Below are 23919 nucleotides of genomic sequence, written 5' to 3'. Positions count from 1 at the left end.
CCTCCCCCCGTCTCAGCATAATCTCAAATTTTGTCTAATCTAATTTTAAACTTGTAGTAAGAATGAAAAAAAATGGCTTCAATAATAAAAAGAATTTAAATAAAAAAACAATAAAAAATATAAATGGATATTGTTGTGCATCCCTTTTTTTTTTAAAGTAGATTACAATATTTCTCTACTGTTTTCTGTCTTATTATTATTATTTTTTTTTTATTATCTACAGCGGTATTTTAAATAATGTAATAATAATAAATAAATAAAAATATTGTAAGAAAAACAAAAAAAAAAACACACACACAGAAACAATTCTAAATAGTGTCTTTATTATGCAATAAATAGTAGCTTTTTGTTTTTTTTTAAATTTCTTTTATTTTTTTGGTAATTTTTGATGTCACGACACATCGATGATATTTTTTCTTTTGGTTTTGATGGAGTTTTTACTGTGATTTCCGGAAATGTGCTGATAGGGGTCCCTCATCGGCATATCCGGCTATCTCCTGGGGCACAATTGAACTCTCTTCGACACCTGTGCAGGGTCTACACATGCATTCCAAAGGAGCTTTAGTTGAAACCTTTTTGGAAAGAAGGAAAATAGTTTTTTTTTTTTTAAATCGGTTAAATCAAAAATTTGAATTAGCACATGAAAAGGTATAAAGCTTCCAATTGGCATGATAATGGCAACAGATGGCGTGCTACACTCTCATTTTCTTCGCAAAAGAAGCAAATTATTACCCGTCAAATAATATCTGCAGATATCTTTAAGATTTCCGTAGAGAAAATCTACACCTCTACAGAATATCTGCAGATAATATCTGTAGATATTCTTACGAATTTTATTTGGGCTTGGGACAAAATTCGTAAGAATATTTCGGCAGATTTTCTGACGAATCTCTGACGAATTTCTGTAGATATTCTGCCGATTTTCTGTAGATTTTTTCTACATTCCAGACTTTCCAGACAAGATGTAATCAGAAGAGATGGAAAAATTTTTCACTGGAAGTTTGCAAAATTCAATAGAGTTATTTTTTGTGATATCACGGTGTTTATATAAAATAAAGAATTCTGCGACGCCGTGTTACAAGTAGAGAAAAGTGAAGTGAAAACTTTAAGCAGAGTATCGACCTAAATTTCGTGTTTTTGTATCATTCCATGGGCGATTTTTAAAAAATTAGTATTTTTGCTCGCATCTTTTTACTTATTTAAAATGTTTAATCGGTAATGCTTGTTAAGCAGAGCATACCATTTTCTTTATAATTCCTACAGTTTCTACATAAATCAACAATATTTTTGTGAAGTAATGGACACTATGCCGATTTTCTCGGCAGAAATTCTACCGAAAATCTGTAGATTTTCTAGCAGAAATTCTGCCGAAAATCTGTAGATTTTCTGCAGAAATTCTACCGAAAATCTGTAGATTTTCTGCTGAAATTCAGCAGAAAATCTACAGATTTTCTCTGAATACACTGGAATATACCGTTAAAATTCAAAAAACCTCAGAGTAAAATCGGCAGGTAGAATAATGATTTGACGGGGAATTTCCACGAGCAAATGGTAAATTTGCTATACTATCGCCCTCTACAAAAGTGCAAGAAACTGCCCGAACGCGTTCAAATATTTTGAATTTCAAATGATGATTTTCCGTTGAATGGTAAAATGTTCAATTTTCTGAAATGGTTTTTCATCTCTAAGCCATCGAGAATCACTGAATTATTAATCAAGGATGGTTTTTTGCAGGATGTATATTCTAGTTACTATACTTTCAGACAAAATATTTAGAAAGATTGTCTAAAGATGCGACAGAGGAACCAACATTGAAGGAAAAAGTCGTTTTTCTGCTTTTGTAGTGGTAGTCGCCAGCATTTGAAAGAAAACGTCGCCGAGATTGCTTTTTAAAGTCGATTTGTGAAGTTTAATTAATGAAATTTCAATGAAAATTGATGTTAACATAAAGAAAATAATTTTTAGAATTAGTTTTGTGACACAGAATTGGTTAAAAGGCGTGATTTGATAGTAAAAATAGGCTAAATATGGGTCGCCCAGCGACTTTTGCAACATTTCATAATTCGTGGAAAAATATGAAAATTATGTGGAAAATCAATGATTTATGAATTGGAATAGAAAAATGGAGAGTTTTGGAAGCACTTCTGACTATTTATTTTTTGAATTCTCCGTGGAAAATCTTCTAAAAATTGCCTTGAAAAAGTGCTTGCTTTGCTCGAAAAAATGCACCAAGACGGTTCAGTTGTCAAATAGAAGATGACGGACAGTGCCCTTTGGGACATTTCTCTTGATGTTTTCACGTCATTTTGCACGGAAGTAAGCAAATTCCCGTAGTTAATTCATCAAAAATGATTAAAGAAGTGGTCAGTGAAGTGATTTGTGGGAAAATTCTGTGAATTTTACTGTTTTTTCTTGTGTATTTTTAGTGTGAAAATTGCCCTGAAAAAAGAGCATGCAAACTACATCCCAACTGACCAAAGTTAACAACCAACAGCTCTGGGTACCAGAATGTTAACAGCGCTGGTAACAGTTTTGGGCCAGTGGAAAGTAGCATTGAGTTGGCCTAAAATTGTTACCAACGCTGGCAAGTTTTTAAGGTACAGCACACGAGTAGCGTAACGGCGAATTTCGTAACTAAAACGCGTCTTGTTCAGGATGACATCTGGACATTTTCCACCGCGGAAAATGTATAAAATTTAGTTTTTTGCGGTATCTTAGTGGAAAACTTTTCTTCTGAAAGGTAAGTTTAAATCAGTGTGCAAGTTTTTTCTTTATTTTCCTCAAGAAATACTCTCTGAAGTGCCTGAAATTGTGTAGATTCGTGGTTTTTTAAGATTTTCCGATTTTCCACGTCCTGCTGGTCTGAGATCAGCCAGAATCCCTTAAATATCGCATTCGTAGCCCTCATTGATGAACTTCCAAACCGATTTTCCACTTCCGGCCAGATATTTTCGCCCAAAAATAGAAAATTTCCCACAAATTATGCAAGTGCGCGACCTCCCAGATTTTAACGTGTTTTTCACGTCCTGCTTGCCCCTAATTGGCCAGAATTCTTTTCCATTCTCCTCACTGATATACCCTCTACACGATTTTCCACTTCCGGCCAGAGATTTCTATCCAAAAATAGAAAATTTTCCACAAATAATGCAAATGCGCAACCTCCCAGATTTTAACGTGTTTTTCCGTCTTGCTGACCTGAAATTGACCAGAATCCTTTAGATGCATCATAAATAGCCCTCACTGATGTACCTTCTACCTATTTTTCCACTTCCGGTCAGAGAATTCCACTCGAAAATAGAAAATTTTCCAGGAATTGTGTGAATGCGCGAGCTTGTTAATTTTGATATATTTTTCGCATTCTGCTTGCAAAAATTCATCCTAAATCACTTGGATTTCCCATCCAAGGTCTTCACTGGTATACCCTTTCCACGACTTTCCACTTCCGGCTAAAAATTCCTATCCAAAACGAGAAAATTTTCAAGAAATCATGCAAGTGTCCGCATTCCGGAAGTTGCACATTTGTTGTTATCACGCTGACCAAAAATCGACTAGAATAAATTGGATGTCTAATCCACAACCCTCATTGGAATAATATTTTTTACGATTTTCCACCTTCGGCTGGAAATTTCTTCCAAAAAATAGACAATTTTCCAGAAGTTACACGAGTACGCGGACTTCGGAATTTTTATACTTTGTTGATCGTCATTGTGGCCAGAGATCTGCTCAAATTCCAAAAATGTGTTTTTTACATCACTTATTGGCATACTTTCTTCAGGATCTTCAACTTCCGTTCCGACATTTCTGCTTAAAACCAAAAATTAGACTTATCATTTTTTTTATTTTTTCTTACATGATCCTGAGGATGAATCACATGAACCTGTGGGCCTGAAAGCGGATTTGGGAAAGTCTAGCACGGAAAAAATTCCGACAGATCATCCCAAAGGCAAGAGACAAGAGGCAAGGAGGCAAGAGACAAGACAGCTTGAGAATAAGTGCAACAATTCCTGCCTCATTCGGAATTTTTAAGATATTGTGATTTTCTTTATTTTTTTTTTATATGAAATAAAATGTAATTTAATTAAAAAAATGTTTTATTATTTAAAAAAGTAAAAAACGATTTTGAAAAACTCTTGTTAACACAGAAGTAACACTGGTGTTAACAGAATGGTAACAACTCTGGTAACAGAATGTTAACAGCGACAGCTAAAAATTTAGCTATTAGTTCCACTAGTGTCCACCATGAACGCAAAAGTGTCTCATTTTGGAACAAAAAGTCAGATGAATTTGTTAGGCAACCTAACAACTCTGTTAACAGAGTTGTTAACAGCTGGTTACCAACTGTTAACACCTGGTCAGTTGGGATTTTTCATTTGTTTTGGGGCTCTTGAGGGCTTTTTGGGGAATCCTGGCATTCTGTCTTCTCAGAAAGAGGCCCTAGAAGTTCTAGGTAGACTTCCAGACAATCTGCGAACTTTAAAAAACCTTCCGGACACAGAAATTCACTCCATTAGATCACCATAGGTGTCACTCACTGGAAAGAAATTCCTTTTTATCCTTCTAGAAACGGATAAATCTCACATCCTTTATTCTGTAAGAATTCTAGAATAGTTTCTTTTTCTTCGTAAAGGAAGAAAAGAATAAAAAACTTACAAGAAACATAAAAATTTTCCAATTTTCTATCAGTGTTCGTTAACCCATTGTCTTTTGGTCCCGAAAAAACCTTCAAGTTTTACAAATTCATCACAATTATCGCATTTTTTATATTTATGAGTACTCTCTCAACAAAATTAGGCAAGAAGAATTCCTCAAGAATAACAAAAAATCCTAAAAACATCAAAAAATAAATGCAATATCAGCTGCTTTTTTTAGTGTTGTCAGATTCGAATGCAAAAACGACTTTTTCCTTTAGTAGTGGTTCCTCTGGATGCGATCAATATTGAAAATATTTCTTAAAAAACAAGCAACATACAAAATTCTAGTCAAGAAGCTTTATTTAAAACTAGAATCACAATTATTTTATAGAAACTATCATAAGATACGCCAACTTATATGTTTCTGCTTCATATATCCATTTTTATCTTTTATATACATACAATTCCTGTATAATATTGCGAAAGTTTTTTTTTACTATGTAAAAAATGATGTAAAATGTGAAATGTAAAAAATTCGCCCAACCCTGATAGTACATTTGTTTTTTAATCAGCCAAACAAATCAGCCGAATCTCTGAATTGACCCCCTTAATCGGTTAAATCAAAAATTCAAATTAGCACATATGAAAAGGTATAATAGTAAAGCTTCCAATTGGTATGATAGTGCCAACAGATGGCGTGTTACACTGTCATTTTCTTCGCAAAAGAACCAAAAAAGTAAAAAAAAAAAAGAAAAAAAGAAAAGCTCAGACGCTGTCAAAGTTTTCTGTGTACAATTTTGCCAAGTGGAAAATTATTAAGAGAAATTTTCCCAATTTAAATTAAATTTTTTTTTGGATTTTTCTGGGGTAAGTACCAAGCATGGACAGAGGTAGATTTTAATACCTTTCTGAATTTTCGTTCTCCTGGTTTGGCTTTTGGACAAAATAGTGATACAGCAGCTTCACGTTCTCCCGATTCCTGACAGCACATACACGACCGTTCCATTTGCCAAATTTTACTTCCGGACACCTGCAAATAGCTAGCACAGCGTCCGATACAGGCAAATGATGGTATGGGCTTTGGTACACATCCAGGATATTGGAGAACATGAATAACTGGTGTCACTTGACACTCATCACCAGCTCGTGGTTGAGCCATTGTCACCACAGCAATAACTATCACAAGAAACTCCCGAACTATCATCATTGCTGACCACTCATGAACTGATCTAGGCCTACACAAAAGTCCTCCCGTCTTGGTCTCGTACAACTCCTTTTTCGGGCATTACTGATACTCTTCTTAGCCCCTTTTTCTTCTTCTTGTTTTGTGTAATGAGAGGAACATGGAATGCCTTTTAACCGCCCCAGGGTGCCATTGTAGGTCATTGGACAGGGAACGTGATGTGACTTTCAATGGATGGGGTTTAGGGGGACAGAGAAAAAATAACCCATTCAGTAATCGTTTCAAAGTTGTAATTCGGTAACACAGTGAAGATTTCCCAAGTGAATGATTCGTCAGTGAATTGGTCACTAAAGCCCCCTGCTTCATGACTGCTAGAAAGTGCAAGAAATCTCCATTTAAGCTGGCTATACACTAGACTAAAAATTTATTGCAATATTTCTTTAAGAACTGCCTCTCCATACAGCAAAGGTTTTATTGACATAAAAGTTTCAATATTGAAGAAAAATTGTCCAGTGTGTAAGGCAAAAGGATGAGCTTAGAGCACGGAGTTATAATTATAAGGAGATATCACAAATTTAAAAATCTCACCAGGACCAATTTAGGTTACAAGATTTCGACAAATTCTGTATCATAAACTGTTTCATAAACTATTTCGAAACGTTTTCAAAACATTTCAGCTACAGTTCCCAGCCAAGGTGTTTACATTCACACTTCACCTCCCTATAAGGTGAATCACTAAAATCAGCGACGTCACAGTGAGACTATCTACGTCATCAAAATGGCTACTCGGGATTGGCGGGATCCGAAATTTCGGATGGCGCCAAATAAAAATTCAGAGTAAGGTTGCTATAGCTTATGCGTGGTGTGATTCTCCCTTCATTTTTAATTTGTATACAAACTGGGTACAACTTTATTGATAAAAAATGAAAGATATTCGCATCACACATACTCTAGTCTAAAATTAAACACATTCAATAATTTTCTTTAAGTTTCGCGAGAAAAAAATTCTGAAGAAAGTCAAGGGGATCCATTCTTCATTATCTTTTTCCGTTTGGGCGCCAGGTGAGAAAAGGTAAAGACCGCCTCCAGGCGGTCATATCGGTTTAAGGCATAAAAAGACTGAAATATTTTAATTGAAAAATAGTGAACAAATAGTAAAATAAATTAATTATAAACATTTTTTATAGATGAATGTTGTATGATTATCTAAGAAATGATAATTTTTAGGAAAAAAACGTTTATAATTTTTATAATTAGACGTTAATGAAGCTTAAGGTGTTTCAATAAGACTGATTTTTACCGAATAGGTCACAGATCAGCTATGAAAACGTCACTTTCTTGTATAATTTGAAGGTCCTTTGAACTACATTGCTCATCTTCTGGTTTTATTTCACGATCTGGGGCATTAAATGACGAATTATGGAACTCATCGTCACTGTTGAAGTCTGCTTCCTTATCAATTTCGCTTAATTCGCAGAAATCGACCATTTTACTCATTCTGGACAGTCTTCGTATAATCTCAATTGTTTTCCATGATTAATATATTGCAAAATAATAATATATTTTACTAGAACAACCAAAACAATTAAATAAAAAATCGGTAATTTTTGAAAATTTTACCCTTGAACAGATAAGACCGCCCACAGGCGGTCTTCCGTTTTTTCTTCTAAAACTCTTATTTCTAGTTTTTCACACTTATCAATTGAAATATACAAACTAGAATAGCATATCTTTCAGAAAGTAACACTCTTACTACAGTTAGATTACTTTAAAACAATTTTTTTTGCACTTGAAAACGCAAAATGTTGCGAGCGACATTTTGTTGTTTTTTCTCTGAACTGTCACACAAAACTGAAGATTGTAGGCAAACGAAAGGTCAAAATGAGTTCAGCTTCAGAAAATAAGTTAGTAAGACTATAACTGAGGACACTGTACATATTTCAACATCAAATAAGTAATATTATCGCAGTAAATCCGATTTATAAAATGACCGCCTGGAGGCGGTCTTACCCGTTAGAGGGTTAAGTAGGGCATTCATACGAAGTGACTTCAAGAAGTCTAAAAAAAAATGAATAAGCGAAGGGTATACCTACATCTTGTAGACTATATTGTACTACATTTCTTGTAATGTGCAATTATGCTGTACTTGTATTGCTTTTGAATGCAATAAATAAAAAATACATTTGCTATAAACAATGTTTACATACCAGTTAATGTTCAATATAATATTCGTATGAACTAAAAACTGGAAAAAGGCCTAAGTAACAAATTCACATAAAATATGTATATCAAATTTAAAGACTATTACATTGTAAATCCATTTCGATAGCTGAGAAATGACCAATTTTGCAAAAGTTAAATTTGAAATGAAGACTCTTTCTCAATTGGGCATTTCGGGCAAAATGTTATACAAATTATCGAGAATTTAATAATTTTTTGTTCACCTCTAGAGCAAATTTACATACTCAAAAGGCTCATAATTATTAAAAATCTTACAAAAAAAAAAACACTCAATATAGAATCGATAAAACGGATAAAGTATCTTTGGATAGACTAAACACTAGATATCTTTTTGTAAGAAATATATTATGTAGTATGCGTGGAATAAGAAATGCGTAAATGAAGGCAATTTGTATCGACTTCCTGAAACAACTTCATTTGTATATCATAGTTTTGTTTTACCTGTATTGACTATATAAGGTATAATAGGAAGTTGCTTTGTATTTTCTATACTAATACAATACTGGTAAGGGGTTATGACATATCTTTTTGGAAGGTGTACTATGTAGAGAATAAGTATTGCATACAGGAAGGTAATATGTAAGGACTATCTGAAACAACTTCATCTGTATGCCATAGTATAGTGTTTCTTGTATTGACTACGTAAGGTATAAACCTAAGCCATTTTACATGTTCTATACACAGACGTCACCATATTGTAGAACAATAGTATGATACTTGAAATGCATTTTCATTGTATGAATGTATTTTTAATCAATTTTTGAACTGTTAAAGTAAAAACAATACTATAGCTTTTCTTAGGAAAAAAGTTGTTACTTAGATTTCTTTTAAAGACTCTGTCGAACCTGCAGAACGTGCAACCATAACTATATTCATGCAAGTTTACTGCTTTAACGATTGATCCCTTGGCAGATCTGTTAAAGTAGTGTAAAATGGTTTTCATAAGCTTATTGCTTTGTATGACATATGTAAAGAAATAGAAAGGGTATCAAGAAATGGAATTTGGAAATCGTAAAATCATTAAAAACTGCTTACGTATGCCATACATTTCACTCATGAGACGCACCTTATGAGGAAACTTTGCGAAGTAGATCTAGTGGTTAAGGCAGTGGACTCGTATACGGAATATAGCAGGTTCGAATCTTATCAGCGGCAAGGTAAGGAAGAGTTTTTCTCCAACTAAAAATGTGTTAGATTGGTAGTTAGAGTTCTGTACAATAATAGTAGAGAGGTGGGAGGTGGTTGGTGGGTGGTATTACCACTAAAAAAAAGGACGAAAGTTGTCTTTTTATTTTTGTAATATTGACTTACACATTACAAGTATAGAATACATAAAACTTACAAGAATACCTTACGTAAGACTATCATGAGCTACATGTGAGCCTTACTTTATAACAAAGTAAGGGTTAATTATGACCTATGTAAGCCATAATATGTAGGGCCTATGTAAGGCATACTCATATGCCTTAATTAACTGAGATATAACTATACATTACATGTGTTCTATACATATGCCCTAGTGGTAAGGCATAAGTAAGGGGGACCATACTTATGCCATACCGGTATCCAATAGGTATATCTTACGTGAAGTCCTGACGGCTAGGAGTAAAATTAAGGGGTTTTGTTCGAAAAATTCCCTTTAATTATGGACTTCGTATTGTATACTAGTAATGCCTACAACCTCCTTACCAGTAGTGCTTACGACAGCTCAGAATTTTTATAGGGTTATATTTAAAATAAGACGGGAAATTCTAGAACAATAAAAAAATGATAATTTATTAAAAGAAAGAAAAAAACCGTTGGGAATTTCAAAAAAAGTTGTGCATATTCAGAGAGAGAACTGTCAAAAAAAGTATCCAAACTGTGCATATAGCGAGACAGCACTGTACACTAGACAAAAATTTATTGCAATATTTCTTTAAGAACTGCCTCTCCATACAGCAAAGGTTTTATTGACATAAAAGTTTCAATATTGAAGAAAAATTGTCCAGTGTGTAAGGCAAAAGGATGAGCTTAGAGCACGGAGTTATAATGTAATTTAGGTTACAAGATTTCGACAAATTCTGTATCACAAAACTGTTTCATAAACTATTTCGAAACGTTTTCAAAACATTTCAGCTACAGTTCCCGCAGCAACGTAAGTTCGCGGTTGGTACCACAGTACAAGAATACCTGAACAACTACCAGTCACCTTATGGGAATTTAACATAGCGTGACCCTTTGTGACTACAACCCGTCAAATAATTTCGTGAGATATCTTTAAGATTTCTGCAGAAAATATCTACACTGCTGCCGAAAATTTGCCGAGAAATCTGTAGAAATTCCTACGAATTTTATTTGAGCTTGGGACAAAATTCATCAGAAATTTTTGCAGATTTTCTGACGAATCCTAGTGCATACTCTGACGAATTTCTGTAGATATTTTGCCGATTTTCTGTAGATTTATATCTACATTCCAGACTTTCCAGACAGATTTGTCAGAAAAGATGGAATATTCTTGGTGATATCACAGTGTTTATATAAAACAGAGGAAGAGAGGAACCACCACTAACTGTGTAAACAGACGGAATTCCCACGGAAAATCCAGCGAGATTTTTCATTCCGAAAGAGAATTCCGGATGGAAATTCCCATATTGAACTGTCAAATTTTTACCATCTGCTCTATGCGCCTCTGGTGGACTTCAAGCGCAACACAAAAATCCTCCGAAGATTTGAATTTCAAATCTGTTTCTTTCCGAATATAAATAACGGAATGTGTATTCAGAAGATATTTGACATACTTCATTTTATAAAAATGGCTTTAATAAACCACAACGATACTAGTAATATTATCTATTAATACATTTCATGGAAAATCTTTTAAAATTTCTCGAGAAATGATTAGAAACGTTGTTATAGCGTAAATATCTTGTCAAAAACCTCCAATTAAAGTGGATAAATCAACGACTGGCTTTGGATATCTTTGCTGATAGGACCTATTGATTAATTTCAGTTTAATTGTAGTGCTGATAATTTAAAATTTTATAAAGTGTTGGAAGAAAATGTATAAAATATCCATGGGTGACCAAGCAATCAATCCATTCGGAACAGAGATGTTTACAAAAATTAGTTAATTGTAATTGAATACAAATTGTTTTAAAAAACAAGAAGACTGTAAAATATTTTAAAATTTTATTTCCAAAAAAAAGTAAATAATAAAAAAATATTGAAGTAATATTTTATATCCGAAAAGGCAGTTTAATATGGTTTCTGGCTGTAACTTTCATCAGTGAACTTCGGTAGTTCTTACTATTCTTTGTATTTCCTTATCTACATTATTATATTCTTTACATTTTTCAATAATGGGATTTATTGAAAAAGATATATTTTGAATATGCCTTTCCAATCATTTAAACCTTTAAACCTCTTCTGAAATGTTATTGATAAATATTTAATTCAATCCAGAAACACTAATACTTTCAGAATTATTATAGTATTATTATTCGATTTCAAATTTGCTTTTAAAATCAATTTTTTGATCACTACAGGAGATCTTACATGTTTTTTTCATATATTATTTGCTTAAAAACACTCCAAATAAAATTTTCGGAATTTTCCGGAAGCAAAAAGCTATCTCGAGTGAGATAGCTTTTTGCCATTTTGGCCATTATTGCAGTTGATTTTCAATGAAAGTGATCAATTTGTGATACAAAATATTACTAGGGCTTCTCATTGACTTTCCAAAAATCCGTCGAGATTATTAAAATCTGATTAAAATTGGATTAATTGTGAAGTATAAATGGAAACCTCCATCTGAAGCTGCTTCCATGTGGGAAAATTTCCAGCAGCTTTTCACTAATTTCTTTAAAGAAAAGCTGTTGCTCTTTTGCAGAGGAATCTATAGGGAATTTTGTGGAGAGATTATCAAAATCGGTTAGAAATTGGATTTTTGGTAGATATTTAACCAAAGCCTTGCAGAAGGTTCTTTTGATAAATATTCAAAGTAAAACTTTAAAGGACCTTTTCACCAATTTTTTTTCTAAGGAAACCCACTTTTCTCTTTTAAGACTGTAATAGAGAATTTCCCCAGGTGTCAAAAACCGCTGAGATCATCAAAATCGGTTAGAAATTGGATTTTTGGTAGATTTTTAACCAAGGCCTTGGATAAGGTTTTTTTTTTTATAAATATGCAAAAGGAAAATTTAAAGGAGCTTTTCACCAAATTCTTCTAAGGAAACCCACTTTTCGTTTCAAGACTGTTCATTTAGAATTTCCTCAGCTGTCTAAAACCGTCGAGACCATCAAAATCGGTTAGAAATTGTATTTTTAGTAGATTTTTAACAGAAAGCTTGCAGAAGGTTCTTTAGATAAATATTCACACAGGGAAACTTTAAAGGAGCCTTTTACTAATTTTTTTTTAAGAAAATCCACTTTTCTTTTTAGGGTTCTTAATAGAGAATTTCCTCAACTGTCCAAAACCGTCGAGATCATCAAAATCGGTTAGAAATTGGATTTTTGGTAGATTTTTAACGGAAAGGTAGCAGAAGATCCTCTTGATAAATATTCAAAGGGTTTACTTTGAAGGAGCTTTTCAGTAATTTCTTCTAAGGAAACTCATTTTCCTTCTTAAGGTTCTTAATAGAGAATTTGCTCAGATATCTAAAACCGTCAAAACCATCAAAATCGATTAGAAATTGGATTTCTGGTGGATTTTTAACCAAAAAGCTCGCAGAAGGTTTTTTTGATAAATATTCAAAGGAAAATTTTGAAGCAATTTTTCACCAATTTTTTCTAAGGAAACCCACTTTTCTTTTTAAGATGTTTGATGGAGAATTTTCTCAGCTATCCAAAACCGTCGAGACCACCAAAATCGGTGAAAAACTGGATTTTTGCAGAATTTTTAACCAAAGCCTTGCAGAAGGTTCTTTTGATAAATATTCAAAGGGAAAATTTTAAAGGAGCCTTTTACTAATTTTTTCTAAGGAAATCCACTTTTCTTTTTAGGGTTCTTAATAAAGAATTTCCTCAGCTGTTCAAAACCTTCGAGATCATCAAAATCGGTTAGAAATTGGATTTTTAGTAGATTTTTTGACAGAAAGCTTGCAGAAGGTTCTTTTGATAAATATTCAAAGGGAAACTTCAAAGGAGTTTTTCACCATTTTTTCTAAGGAAACCCATTTTTCTTTTCAGGACTGTTCATGTAGAATTTTCTCAGCTGTCTAAACCCGTTGAAACTATCAAAATCGGTTTGTAATTTGATTTTTGGTAGATTTTAAACCAAAGCCTTGCAGAAGGTTCTTTTGATAAATATTCAAAGGGAAACTTTGAAGTAACTTTTTACTAAATTCTTCTAAGAATACCCTTATTACTTTTTAAAATTCTTAATAGAGAATTTCTTCAGCTGTCTAAAGCCGTCGATATCATCAAAATCGGATAAAAATTGGATTTTTGGTAGATTTTTAACAGAAGTCCTCTAAAGTCCATTACAAGATGTCAAGAAGAAAAAATCAAAAAGAAATGCCCCATTTGGCATAGGTTATTATTTGATTTTTATTACAGGGATTAGTGATTCTAATTTGGTTTTACTATGTTGCTTTTGGTTTAGCGAGAAAAGTCTCCACATTTGAAACATCGACAGTCAGCCGGTTCCTTGAGACGAATTTCCATTGTTGCCATTTCTGGAGTATCAAGACGTGCACCATCCGGATCATAGCAATGTGTTAGGGTTACCAGACGTTCTCGGAGATAGCTTTCGCGACAGCAGTAGCATTCCTTGAGGAATCCTGTTGGAGTTATAACAGACGGTTGCACCTGACTATTGCACAATCCTTCGCACTTATTGACACCAACTTCTCCGTTACAGGTTCGCTGAAGGCGTCCCAATTCGTCAAATTCCTCTGGGATAGAGACATATTGATTGTAAGACATCCTTTTCTTCTTCCAAAGAGATAGAGAGACGTTACCTTTGATTAGATGAATTTCCGATGGCATTGTCTCACAATTTTCATCACCTTTTGGCTGACTCTGGGCCAGACTGATGACCAGGAGAGCCATGAAGATTAGGGCACCTTGAGGACGATAGCTCATGGTTAACTGGGATGTTGTGTTTGAATTTAAACTGGAATTGAGTGAATGATTGGGGTGGCTTTTATGCTTTTGTGACCACATGGACAGTGAGCATGGGGTGAGCACTAATGCAACATCATCGTGGGTGGTCCTCTGCTCAAATTCACGCAAACTCTCACTCAAAATCATTCCCCTCAAATGCGATTGTCCTGGAATCAGTTGAATTGTCTTCAAGGACGTCTACAAGAAAGGTTATTGAGGAGTAATTTGGTTTCTCTTCTTCTTCCTGGGCTCTCCAAACAATATCCTTGGTCAAGAAAGTCTGCTAGAGTACCCTTCTGGCACTCTAGAGCTACTGCTTCCGACATTCTCGCCCGAATTATAGAGCTAAATGAAACGCCCTTTTTAATCGTTTTCTTTTGAAGTCTATGCTTCACAGTTTGTTTTTGTTACAAAAATACTAACTCTTTTCCGTAAATTTCTCACGATGCTCTTTTTTAGTTTTTTTTTAATATAATTCTTTTGATTTTATATATTTTTTATTTTTTAAACGCTCTCTAAAATTCTGTGTAAAATACGCACAGCGGTAGCAAAAACATACTTAGAATCATTTGCAAAACGCGCACAGCGCAAGCATAAAACGCTATCTAAGATCGTCTTTAAAACACGCACAGCACGAACATAAAAGGTTAAGAATGCGCTAAAAATCACGCACAGCTCAATCACGGAACGGTTTTAAGCGTAATCTTAACCGTTTGTTATTGAACTGTGCGTGATTTTAAGCGAGTTAAATGGAAAACCTATTTAAATAGGTTCCTTGACAAATTGTAATAGTCTTCTAGGTTCCCTGGGTCCCCTGGGAATTCTCCAGTGTCACCCGGGTAATCCAGATTCAATGGCATATTGTAAGACCCTTCTATTTAGAGTCTTAAAAAGAAAAGTAGGTTTCCTTAGAAGAATTCGGTGAAAAGCTCCTTTGAAATTTCCCTTGTGAATATTCTTAGTTCTGCTTGCTTTTTGGTTAAAAATTCACCATAAATCTAATTTTTAACCGATTTTGATGATATTGACGGTTTTGGACAGGTGAGGAAATTCTGAATTTAAAATTTTAAAAGGAAAAGTAGATTTCCTTAGAAAAAATTGGTGAAAAGCTCCTTTAAAGTTCCCCTTTGAATATTTATCAAAAGAACCTTCTGCAAGCTTTTTGGCAAAAAATCTACCAAAAATCCAATTTCTCACCGATTTTGATGATCTCGACGGTTTTGGACACCTGGAGAAATTTTACATTAACTGTCTTTAAAAGAAAAATGAGTTTCCTTACAAGAAATTACTGAAAAGCTTCTTTAAAATTTTCCCTGTGTGAATATTCTTAGTTCTCCATCTGCAAGGTATCCGTTAAAAATCTACCAAAAATCCAATTTCTCACCGATTTTGATGATCTCGACGGTTTTGGACACCTGGAGAAATTCTACATTAACTGTCTTTAAAAGAAAAATGAGTTTCCTTAGAAGAATTTGGTGAAAAGCTCCTTTAAAATTTTCCCTGTGTGAATATTCTTAGTTCTCCATCTGCAAGGTATCCGTTAAAAATCTACCAAAAATCCAATTTCTCACCGATTTAGATGATCTCGACGGTTTTGGACACCTGGAGAAATTTTACATTAACTGTCTTTAAAAGAAAAATGAGTTTCCTTACAAGAAATTACTGAAAAGCTTCTTTAAAATTTTCCCTGTGTGAATATTCTTAGTTCTCCATCTGCAAGGTATCCGTTAAAAATCTACCAAAAATCCAATTTCTCACCGATTTTGATGATCTCGACGGTTTTGGACACCTGGAGAAATTCTACATTAACTGTCTTTAAAAGAAAAATGAGTTTCCTTAGAAGAATTTGGTGAAAAGCTCCTTTAAAATTTTCCCTGTGTGAATATTCTTAGTTCTCCATCTGCAAGGTATCCGTTAAAAATCTACCAAAAATCCAATTTCTCACCGATTTTGATGATCTCGACGGTTTTGGACACCTGGAGAAATTCTACATTAACTGTCTTTAAAAGAAAAATGAGTTTCCTTACAAGAAATTACTGAAAAGCTCCTTTAAAATTTTCCCTGTGTGAATATTCTTAGTTCTCCATCTGCAAGGTATCCGTTAAAAATCTACCAAAAATCCAATTTTAAACCGATTTTGATGATTTGGACGCTTTTAGATAGCTGAGGAAATTCTCTATTAAGAACTTTAAAATGAGAAATGAGTTTCCTTAGAAGAGATTGGTGAAAAGTTTCTTCAAAAGCATTTGGAGTATTCCGGATAGTTTCGACAGGTTCGGCTAGAACTTCTTTAGTGGAGAGAAATAGAGTCTTTCTTTCGAAAGTTCTCCTGAATCTCCTAGACCCTAGAAGAACTAGACCCTTACTCTAGTACAGAGGTGTGCAAGAAACCGTTAAAACCGAATTAACGTCAAAATAAGTTTGTTATTAGTAGCGTTTTGACTTGTGCTCATTAAAAGTCGTGTAATATCGGAAATTTCGTGTTGATAATTTTAATGGAAATTGGAGATAGCCATACTGGTAACACTAATCTCGCTCTTTCACGGTGCTATGATGAATATTTTTGCGCCAAAAAGACATAATAGAAAGAAAAACTCCCATAAAAATAAATTGTCTTCTTGATATCTTTGTCAGAAGATGGATAACTGTTCACTACACACCCTTTTACTTGAATCTCTTTAAATCGCGCGCAATTCAACTCGAGAGAGAGACAGATAGAGACACAAATAACTCACTTGACAAACGTCTGGCAGCGCTGCGGTTGCAAAAAAATCTCTGAAATATGCGACAAAATATTTTCTTCTCTATTTTATCCTAATTAGCAGGTCGTGTCCCTTCTTGTAATACGTATTTTTGCATTCCTTATTAACCAAAATAGTGTTTTACAAAAGGATATTTTCTCAAACTTTTCCTGAATTTTGGGACAGCTCAAATGAAAATGAATTTTCCAGCTCAAAATTTCATCTCAGTGTTTTTGTTGTAATATCGAAGTGTATTTGCAATTAACCCAAATAGGTGTATTCAAATAAATTATTAAAAAAGGATTTTCTTGTGAAAATGACTTAACTCGAAGGAATTAAACAAATTTTCACATTGAAAACCTTTCATTTTCTCAATGTGAATTTTCGCGGCACTTCGAAGAATGACAAGAGGCACCACCAAATTCACTTCGGCTTTTCGTCGATTGCGGCTATCTCTGTCGTAAGGTAAAGTGCCCTCGAGTCGACCGGTTCCTCAACTCGACCGATCGACTATATTTGAATGTTTTAATGGTTTTAATGGTAAATTTCTAAAATTGAATAAATAACTCTATCGGTCAAATTGAGGAACTGGTCGACTAGAGGGCACTTTACCTTATCTGACTATCTTTAACTATAATACAGACGTCCCCTCTTGCATGAAATGCTGACACAAAAGAAATGCAGATACAACAGAGGTAGCCGCAACCGATGTTTTATTTTTATCTCAGGCCTGCTTTAGTAATTTTGACCGGCCTCTATCTCTAATGTCCATTAACCGATTTTGATAAAATTTTAGTATATTGTACCTGAGGCCAAGACCTTTCAAATGATACATCAAACTCATCTCTAAGTCTCCCCTGACCCAAGCTATACCAGACTTTGTTTTCAGTTTTTCTTTTTCTTTTTTTTGTATTTTCAGTGAATGAGAGAGAAGAATAATGTCAACGAGGGATGATATTGAGGGTGATCTGGATGCACCTGGTAATGGTATTGATGGGAATATTGTTGAATCAACTGATGATGGCCAATTGAAACACAATAAAATCTGTCGAGATTTCATAAAAGGTGGATGTCGAAGGAAATTCTGTCGGTATCCTCATGTTCTATCACCAGAACTTGTTGTCTTTTGCCATGACTATCAGAATCAGAGTTGCAACAGGGTCAGTTGCAAATTTCTCCATTATTCAATTCAAGAGGAAGAATACTATCGACGTTTTGGTGAATTTCCTGTGACAACATGTGATGATGATAGTCCACCAATTCACTGTATTTATGCTGGATCACGACGTGGACGAATGTTTAGGCCACTGCCAATTCATGAAGGTACAGCAAAGAGACCACCTGATGATCTTCCTCCTCACAGGTAACTAAATCTAAAAGATTAAGAGGAATCTTTAGGAGAAACGTTTTTGTTTGGTGATTTTTCCAGTTGCAGATTCAAGAGATTCCGCGATGATGATACTCCAGATGTTTTTGCTGCTTTGAGACGCTTTGAGGAGGATGCTGCCATGATGCGTCGACGGATTGAGGCCAATGAGATGAAGATAGCCGAATTGAGGGCAAGCAATGAATTCCTCCTGGCCCAGATGCGTCTCACAACACAGTGTTCACGTGTAGTTAATCCTGTCACCAATACCACATCAACCCAACCACCTGGTCAAACTGCCCAGGTACTCAGTGGTGTATCAATGGCACCGGTTCAGGTGCAGGCTACCCCAATTGTCAGTATGGCAGCACCTCAGACACAAATAATTGCCAGCAGTGGACCACCAATTATTGCTGCCAACACAAGTCAGGGTCAGCAATTGGCCATTGCAGCTGCCCAACAGACCCTAAGCACCTCAGCACCACCCCTTGGACCTCCGCATGCACCCCAGCTACTCAGTACGTCACAGATAACCCTAGCTCCGGCTCTTCCGGCCCCAAGCATGGGACTCACCATTAATACATCCCAGGCTCTGGCAATGTCCAATGCTACTCAACCGATCATCTCCTATCCTGTAATGACTCACTCCATTCTGCCCCATTGAACTTTTGTGCATTGAAGGAAATAAAGGAGCCTGGTCCGGGTTCAGTAACATATCAATTTGTTTTGAGAATGTAGAAAGCGAAACTTTGAAGACACTTTTCACCAATTTCCCCAAAGAAACCCTATTATTCTTCTTAGCTAGTCTTCTGGAAAATCCATTTGGCTTTCCAAAACCGTTAGAATCATCAAAATCGGATTGGAAATGGATTTTTGGCTAAAACTTTTACAAAGGACTCTTTGAGAAAATCGAAAAGGAAAATTTAATGACACTTTTCACCAATTTTCCCAAAGAAAACCCAGTTTTCTTCTTAGCTAGTCTTCTGGAAAATCCTTTTGGCTTTCCAAAACCGTCAAAATCATCAAAATCGGGGTAAAAATGGAATTTTGGCTAAAACTTTCGCAGAGGATTTATTGAGAATGTGGAAAGCGAAACTTTGAAGACACTTTTCACCATTTTTCCCAAAGAAAACCTAATTTCCTTCTTAGCTAGTCTTCTGGAAAATCCTTTTGGCTTTCCAAAACCGTCAAAATCATCAAAATCGGATTGAAAATGGATGTTTTGCTAAAACTTATACAAAGGACTCTTTGAGAAAATAGAAAAGGAAAATTTAATGACACTTTTCACCAATTTCCCCAAAGAAAACCTAATTTTCTTCTTAGCTAGTCTTGTGGGGAATCCCTTTGGCTTTCCAAAACCGTTAGAATCATCAAAATCGGGGTAAAAATGGATTTTTGGCTAAAACTTTTGCAGACGATTTATTGAGAATGTGGAAAGCGAAATTTTGAAGATACTTTTCACCAATTTCCCCAAAGAAAACCTAATTTTCTTCTTAGCTAGTCTTGTGGAAAATCCTTTTGGCTTTCCAAAACCGTCAAAATCATCAAAATCGGATTGAAAATGGATTTTTGGCTAAAACTTTTGCAGAGGATTTATTGAGAATGTAGAAAGCGAAACTTTGAAGACACTTTTCACCAATTTCCCCAAAGAAAACCTAATTTTCTTCTTAGCTGGTCTTATCGGGAATCCCTTTGGCTTTCCAAAACCGTCAAAATCATCAAAATCGGTTTGAAAATGGATTTTTTGCTAAAACTTTTACAAAGGACTCTTTGAGAAAATAGAAAAGGAAAATTTAATGACACTTTTCACCAATTTCCCCAAAGAAACCCTATTACTCTTCTTAGCTAGTCTTCTGGAAAATCCTTTTGGCTTTCCAAAACCGTCAAAATCATCAAAATCGGTTTGAAAATGGATTTTTTGCTAAAACTTTTACAAAGGACTCTTTGAGAAAATAGAAAAGGAAAATTTAATGACACTTTTCACCAATTTTCCCAAAGAAAACCCAGTTTTCTTCTTAGCTGGTCTTATCGGGAATCCCTTTGGCTTTCCAAAACCGTCAAAATCATCAAAATCGGTTTGAAAATGGATTTTTGTGAATTTTTTTGCTGAAATCTTGCAGAAGGCTTACTGGAAATGACTCAAATGAAGAATTTCCAGAAACTTTTCACCAATTTTCCTAAAGAAACCCCAGTTTTCTTGTTAGCTAGTCTTCTGGGGAATCCCATTGGCTTTCCAAAACCTTTAAAATCATCAAAATCGGTTTGAAATTCATTGAGAAGCGAGGAACTTCAGTGAAACATTCTTGAAGCTTATTTGAAACATTCCTCAAAAGGGTAACTTTGAATCTACTTTTGGACATTTTCTTTTAAGAAAACTAGTTTTGTTGTCTTTAGGGGTCTTTTGGGAAATTTCATTACCTTTCCAAAACCGTCATGTTTATCAAAATTGGATAAAAATTGGATTTTTGGTGAATTTTTGAGTAGAACCTTGCACAAAGTTGTTTTAGGAAGATTTAGAGGAAAATTTTGAAAAGACACTTTTCAGCAATTTCCTCAAAGAAAACCCATTTTTCTTGTTAGCTATTCTTTTGGAGAATTCTCTTAGCTTTCCAAAACCGTCAAAATCATCAAAGTCGGACTAAAAATGGATTTTTAACAGCATTTTTTCCCTTTAGACCAATGTCCTTTTCGATTTGTTACTTTTTGCCCCAGGCCCCCCTTAAAAATGCATAAAATAAAAATGCCTGGTTTTTTTTTTCTTTTATTTGGATTTGCTTTATTTTTCTGAGATGCGCAGAAAAGAAATAAATTATTTTTAAGTAAAAAATAAAACAAATTTCTTACATTTTCTTTTTTTTCTCTCTGTCTTAAGTTTTGAGAATATTAAAGGATGATAAATTCACAATTTTTTTTTTGTTATTTATAAATTAAAAATTAAAAAAAAATTAAAGAAGATATTTAAACGAGTATTTAGGTTTCTTTGTTTTTTTTTGCATTCGGAAATTGATGAAGAAAGGGGTTTATTTTTCTTTTTTTCTTCTTCTCTAATAAATTCTTTCTTTGAAGTTTTGCAAAATTGTCTGTTTTTTTTTTTTTAGAAATAATTCAAAAATTGAATATGTAATCGATTTTTAATTAATTTTTCTGTCTCAGTTCTTAAAATCTTAAAATTCTTGTTACTTTTTTTTTTCTTTTGTCTTGGCTCCTAAAACACTATATTCGTTCAATAAATTTCTCATTTTTATTTTTCTTCCTCCTCTTTTTTTTATCTTTTTATTTATTTATTTATTTTTTTTTATTTAGAAAATTTCAATTCCATTTTTTGGAATGTTTTTTTTAAGTATCTTTTCGTTTTTTTTTTTAGAAGAAAAATCTTGTTTCTTTGATATTTCATTTCCTTTTTTTTTGTTATTTAAATCTTCTAACTTATATTACTGAGTTAAGATTGTTTTTTTTTGTGGTCTTTCTTTCAATAAACTTAGCCATATTTGACTGCCTTTCTCTCTTTTTTTTCTATTCTCTTTATTGCTCAATCTTTGGCTGAAATCTCTCCTTTGAAGACTCCTCAAAGTCCTTTCTTTTGGTATTATTTAATCATGAAGTCTTGGGCTTTTAGGTTTAGCTCTGTCAGTTTAATTTTCTTGGTTTATTTCTCTATTTTCTGTTTTTTTCTATTTATTTTTTTTTAAATTTATTTTATTTTTTTGGATGGATTTGCCTCTCCGAAAACCAAATCTAATCTGCAAATGTGTGAAAAAAATTAAATAAATAATAAAAAAAAATACTAATTAATCATTTAAAAAAAAAAACAATGTCAAAGGCTATTTTGCAGTGCATTTTGGTACAGGTCTTATTTTTTTTTTTAATATCTTTTATTTACTGGATCTTCACTCTTTTGTCTTTTTTTATTTTTTCTTTAAATACAATTAAATTATTACAAAAAAAATTGCAAGGTTCTTTGGTTGTTTACTTATTTGTTTCTCTCAATTTTTTTTCTTCTATTTCCTTGTTCTTATTTGGACAAAGAAGGAGTGTTTTCTTGAGGTTTTTCTTCAAGGTAAGTCCTTAAATAAGTACTTAATATGGACAGAATATTTTTTAGAATATTAAAAACATTTGGTAAAACATAATAATGATACTAATAAAACATTTATTAGTATCAGTGAGTACTATTATATATTCCTTGAAAAATTTAACTTTCAATTTTGAAAATGTAGTGAAATTTTAATTAGTTTTAATAAAAGTTAAATGCAAAAGTGGAAATTCACCTTTTTCAAGGAATATAGTACTCAATGTTGGTCAACAGTAAAATATCAAAATTTTGAAGAATGTTATTTTGATTAAGATTGTTGTGAAAACATGCACCGCTTAAGCATGAAATGGTTAAGACTGTGCTGAAAACATGCACAGCTGTTGGACTTCTTAAAACAGATGGTGCTCGTCAAAACCGGTACAGCTGAGCACAGCTCAAGAATAAAATGGTTAAAATTGAGCATAAGTCCTGTATAGCTCAAACAAAATTGAATCTAAATTTTTAACAGTTTTCTCAATCTTAATCGTTTTATGTTTAACAGCTGTGCGTGTTTTCAGCACAATATAAACCGTTTTATGCTTCAGCTGTGCGGGTTTTATGCACAATATCTGAGAAGTACGAGTTTCATGCAGAATCTGAACCACCTTTTGCCTGAGCTATGCGTATTTTCAGAACAATTTCAATTCAATATTTTGAAGTTTTTTTTTTTATTTTAATTTTAACTCAAAATCTTGAGAGAATATAAGGACAAAATGCATTTCAGGAGCCAAGAGGAGCGCCAAGAAGAAATTAGGCGCCCTCAAAAAGCACCTGAAGGAATTTAAAGTGTCCCTTTTTATCTCAACACGAAATCAGAATAATTAGACGCCCTAGAAAGTGAGAGAATTAAAAAAGCTTTTCTTCAACGCGAAATTTTGAAAGATATGGACAAAATGCATTTTAGGACCAAGAGGAATGCCCTAGAAAGTCTCGTGAAGAAATTAAAAGTTTTTATTTATAAAAACAACATGCAATTTATGAACCAGAGAGTGTCCCAGCAAGATGAATAAAAACAAATAACAAAGTAATAAGGTGGGCTAGATCGGTCTGGTGATGACGTAGATACTTTTTGGAGGTTATGTCAAAAATCATCTGTTCGTGACTGGCGCCAAAATCTCATGCGAAGACATTTCTATAAAATGTTGGGAATATATCAAAATTATTAGTTTAATTGTTAACAGAAATGACGATTATTATCAATTAAACTAATATTTGATGTTGTTTCTGTTTTTCTCATACTTTTTAGCCACAAAATTCCACTGGGCAAAAATTATTTCCACAAAACCCGGCAGACCATACATTGCATGAGCAAATCACAAATGTGTCAGAACTTTCAATACTAATGTATTTTCTTTGGAAAAAACTTAGAATAAGCAAAATGATACAGAATTCTATAAATCACGTAGAATACCAAATTGATATAAAATGTCGAGTTCAGATATTCTAAACAAAAAGCAAATTAAATTTTCTATAATTTCGTAAGACTTCTACAACGATTCTAAGGACTCATAAATCCATTTCCCTATTAAGATTTCCACATTTTTTGTTTTGTGTTAAACTAAGAAAAAAAAAACAAGAAAAATCTTAAAATTAGTTTT

General features: G+C 33.6%; 3 protein-coding genes across 5 annotated transcripts; 1 reads left to right on the top strand and 2 right to left on the bottom strand.

Annotated features, from left to right (window-relative positions):
* Window positions 1–323: 323 nt before the first annotated feature.
* LOC129808752 (bursicon) lies at window positions 324–6129 on the bottom strand. The gene is made up of 2 exons (XM_055858583.1): window positions 5536–6129; window positions 324–572 (listed from the first exon to the last, which is right to left on the bottom strand). The coding sequence occupies exons 1-2, from the start codon at window positions 5836–5838 to the stop codon at window positions 438–440; spliced, it is 438 nt and encodes a 145-aa protein (XP_055714558.1). The 5' UTR covers window positions 5839–6129; the 3' UTR covers window positions 324–437.
* LOC129808750 (zinc finger CCCH domain-containing protein 10-like) lies at window positions 5348–18965 on the top strand. Of its 3 annotated transcripts, none has more exons than XM_055858579.1 (3): window positions 5348–5498; window positions 17803–18246; window positions 18313–18965. In XM_055858579.1, exons 2-3 carry the CDS (start codon window positions 17822–17824, stop codon window positions 18911–18913), a joined length of 1026 nt encoding a protein of 341 aa, XP_055714554.1. In that variant the 5' UTR covers window positions 5348–5498; window positions 17803–17821; the 3' UTR covers window positions 18914–18965. The 3 variants fall into 3 exon arrangements, with proteins under 3 accessions (XP_055714554.1, XP_055714556.1, XP_055714555.1); XM_055858581.1 differs by having other exon boundaries at window positions 5362–5498; window positions 18319–18965; XM_055858580.1 differs by lacking the exon at window positions 5348–5498 and adding an exon at window positions 5638–5702.
* Window positions 13559–14136, bottom strand: LOC129808753 (partner of bursicon). The gene is made up of 2 exons (XM_055858584.1): window positions 13998–14136; window positions 13559–13931 (listed from the first exon to the last, which is right to left on the bottom strand). The coding sequence occupies exons 1-2, from the start codon at window positions 14119–14121 to the stop codon at window positions 13636–13638; spliced, it is 420 nt and encodes a 139-aa protein (XP_055714559.1). The 5' UTR covers window positions 14122–14136; the 3' UTR covers window positions 13559–13635.
* Window positions 18966–23919: the final 4954 nt, after the last annotated feature.

This window comes from Phlebotomus papatasi, chromosome 5, assembly GCF_024763615.1.
Source record: "Phlebotomus papatasi isolate M1 chromosome 5, Ppap_2.1, whole genome shotgun sequence".
In the NCBI taxonomy this organism is placed as follows: Eukaryota; Metazoa; Arthropoda; class Insecta; order Diptera; family Psychodidae; genus Phlebotomus; species Phlebotomus papatasi.
The sequence above is the reverse complement of the archived record's forward strand: the minus strand, read 5'-3'. Positions and strand labels throughout refer to the sequence as shown.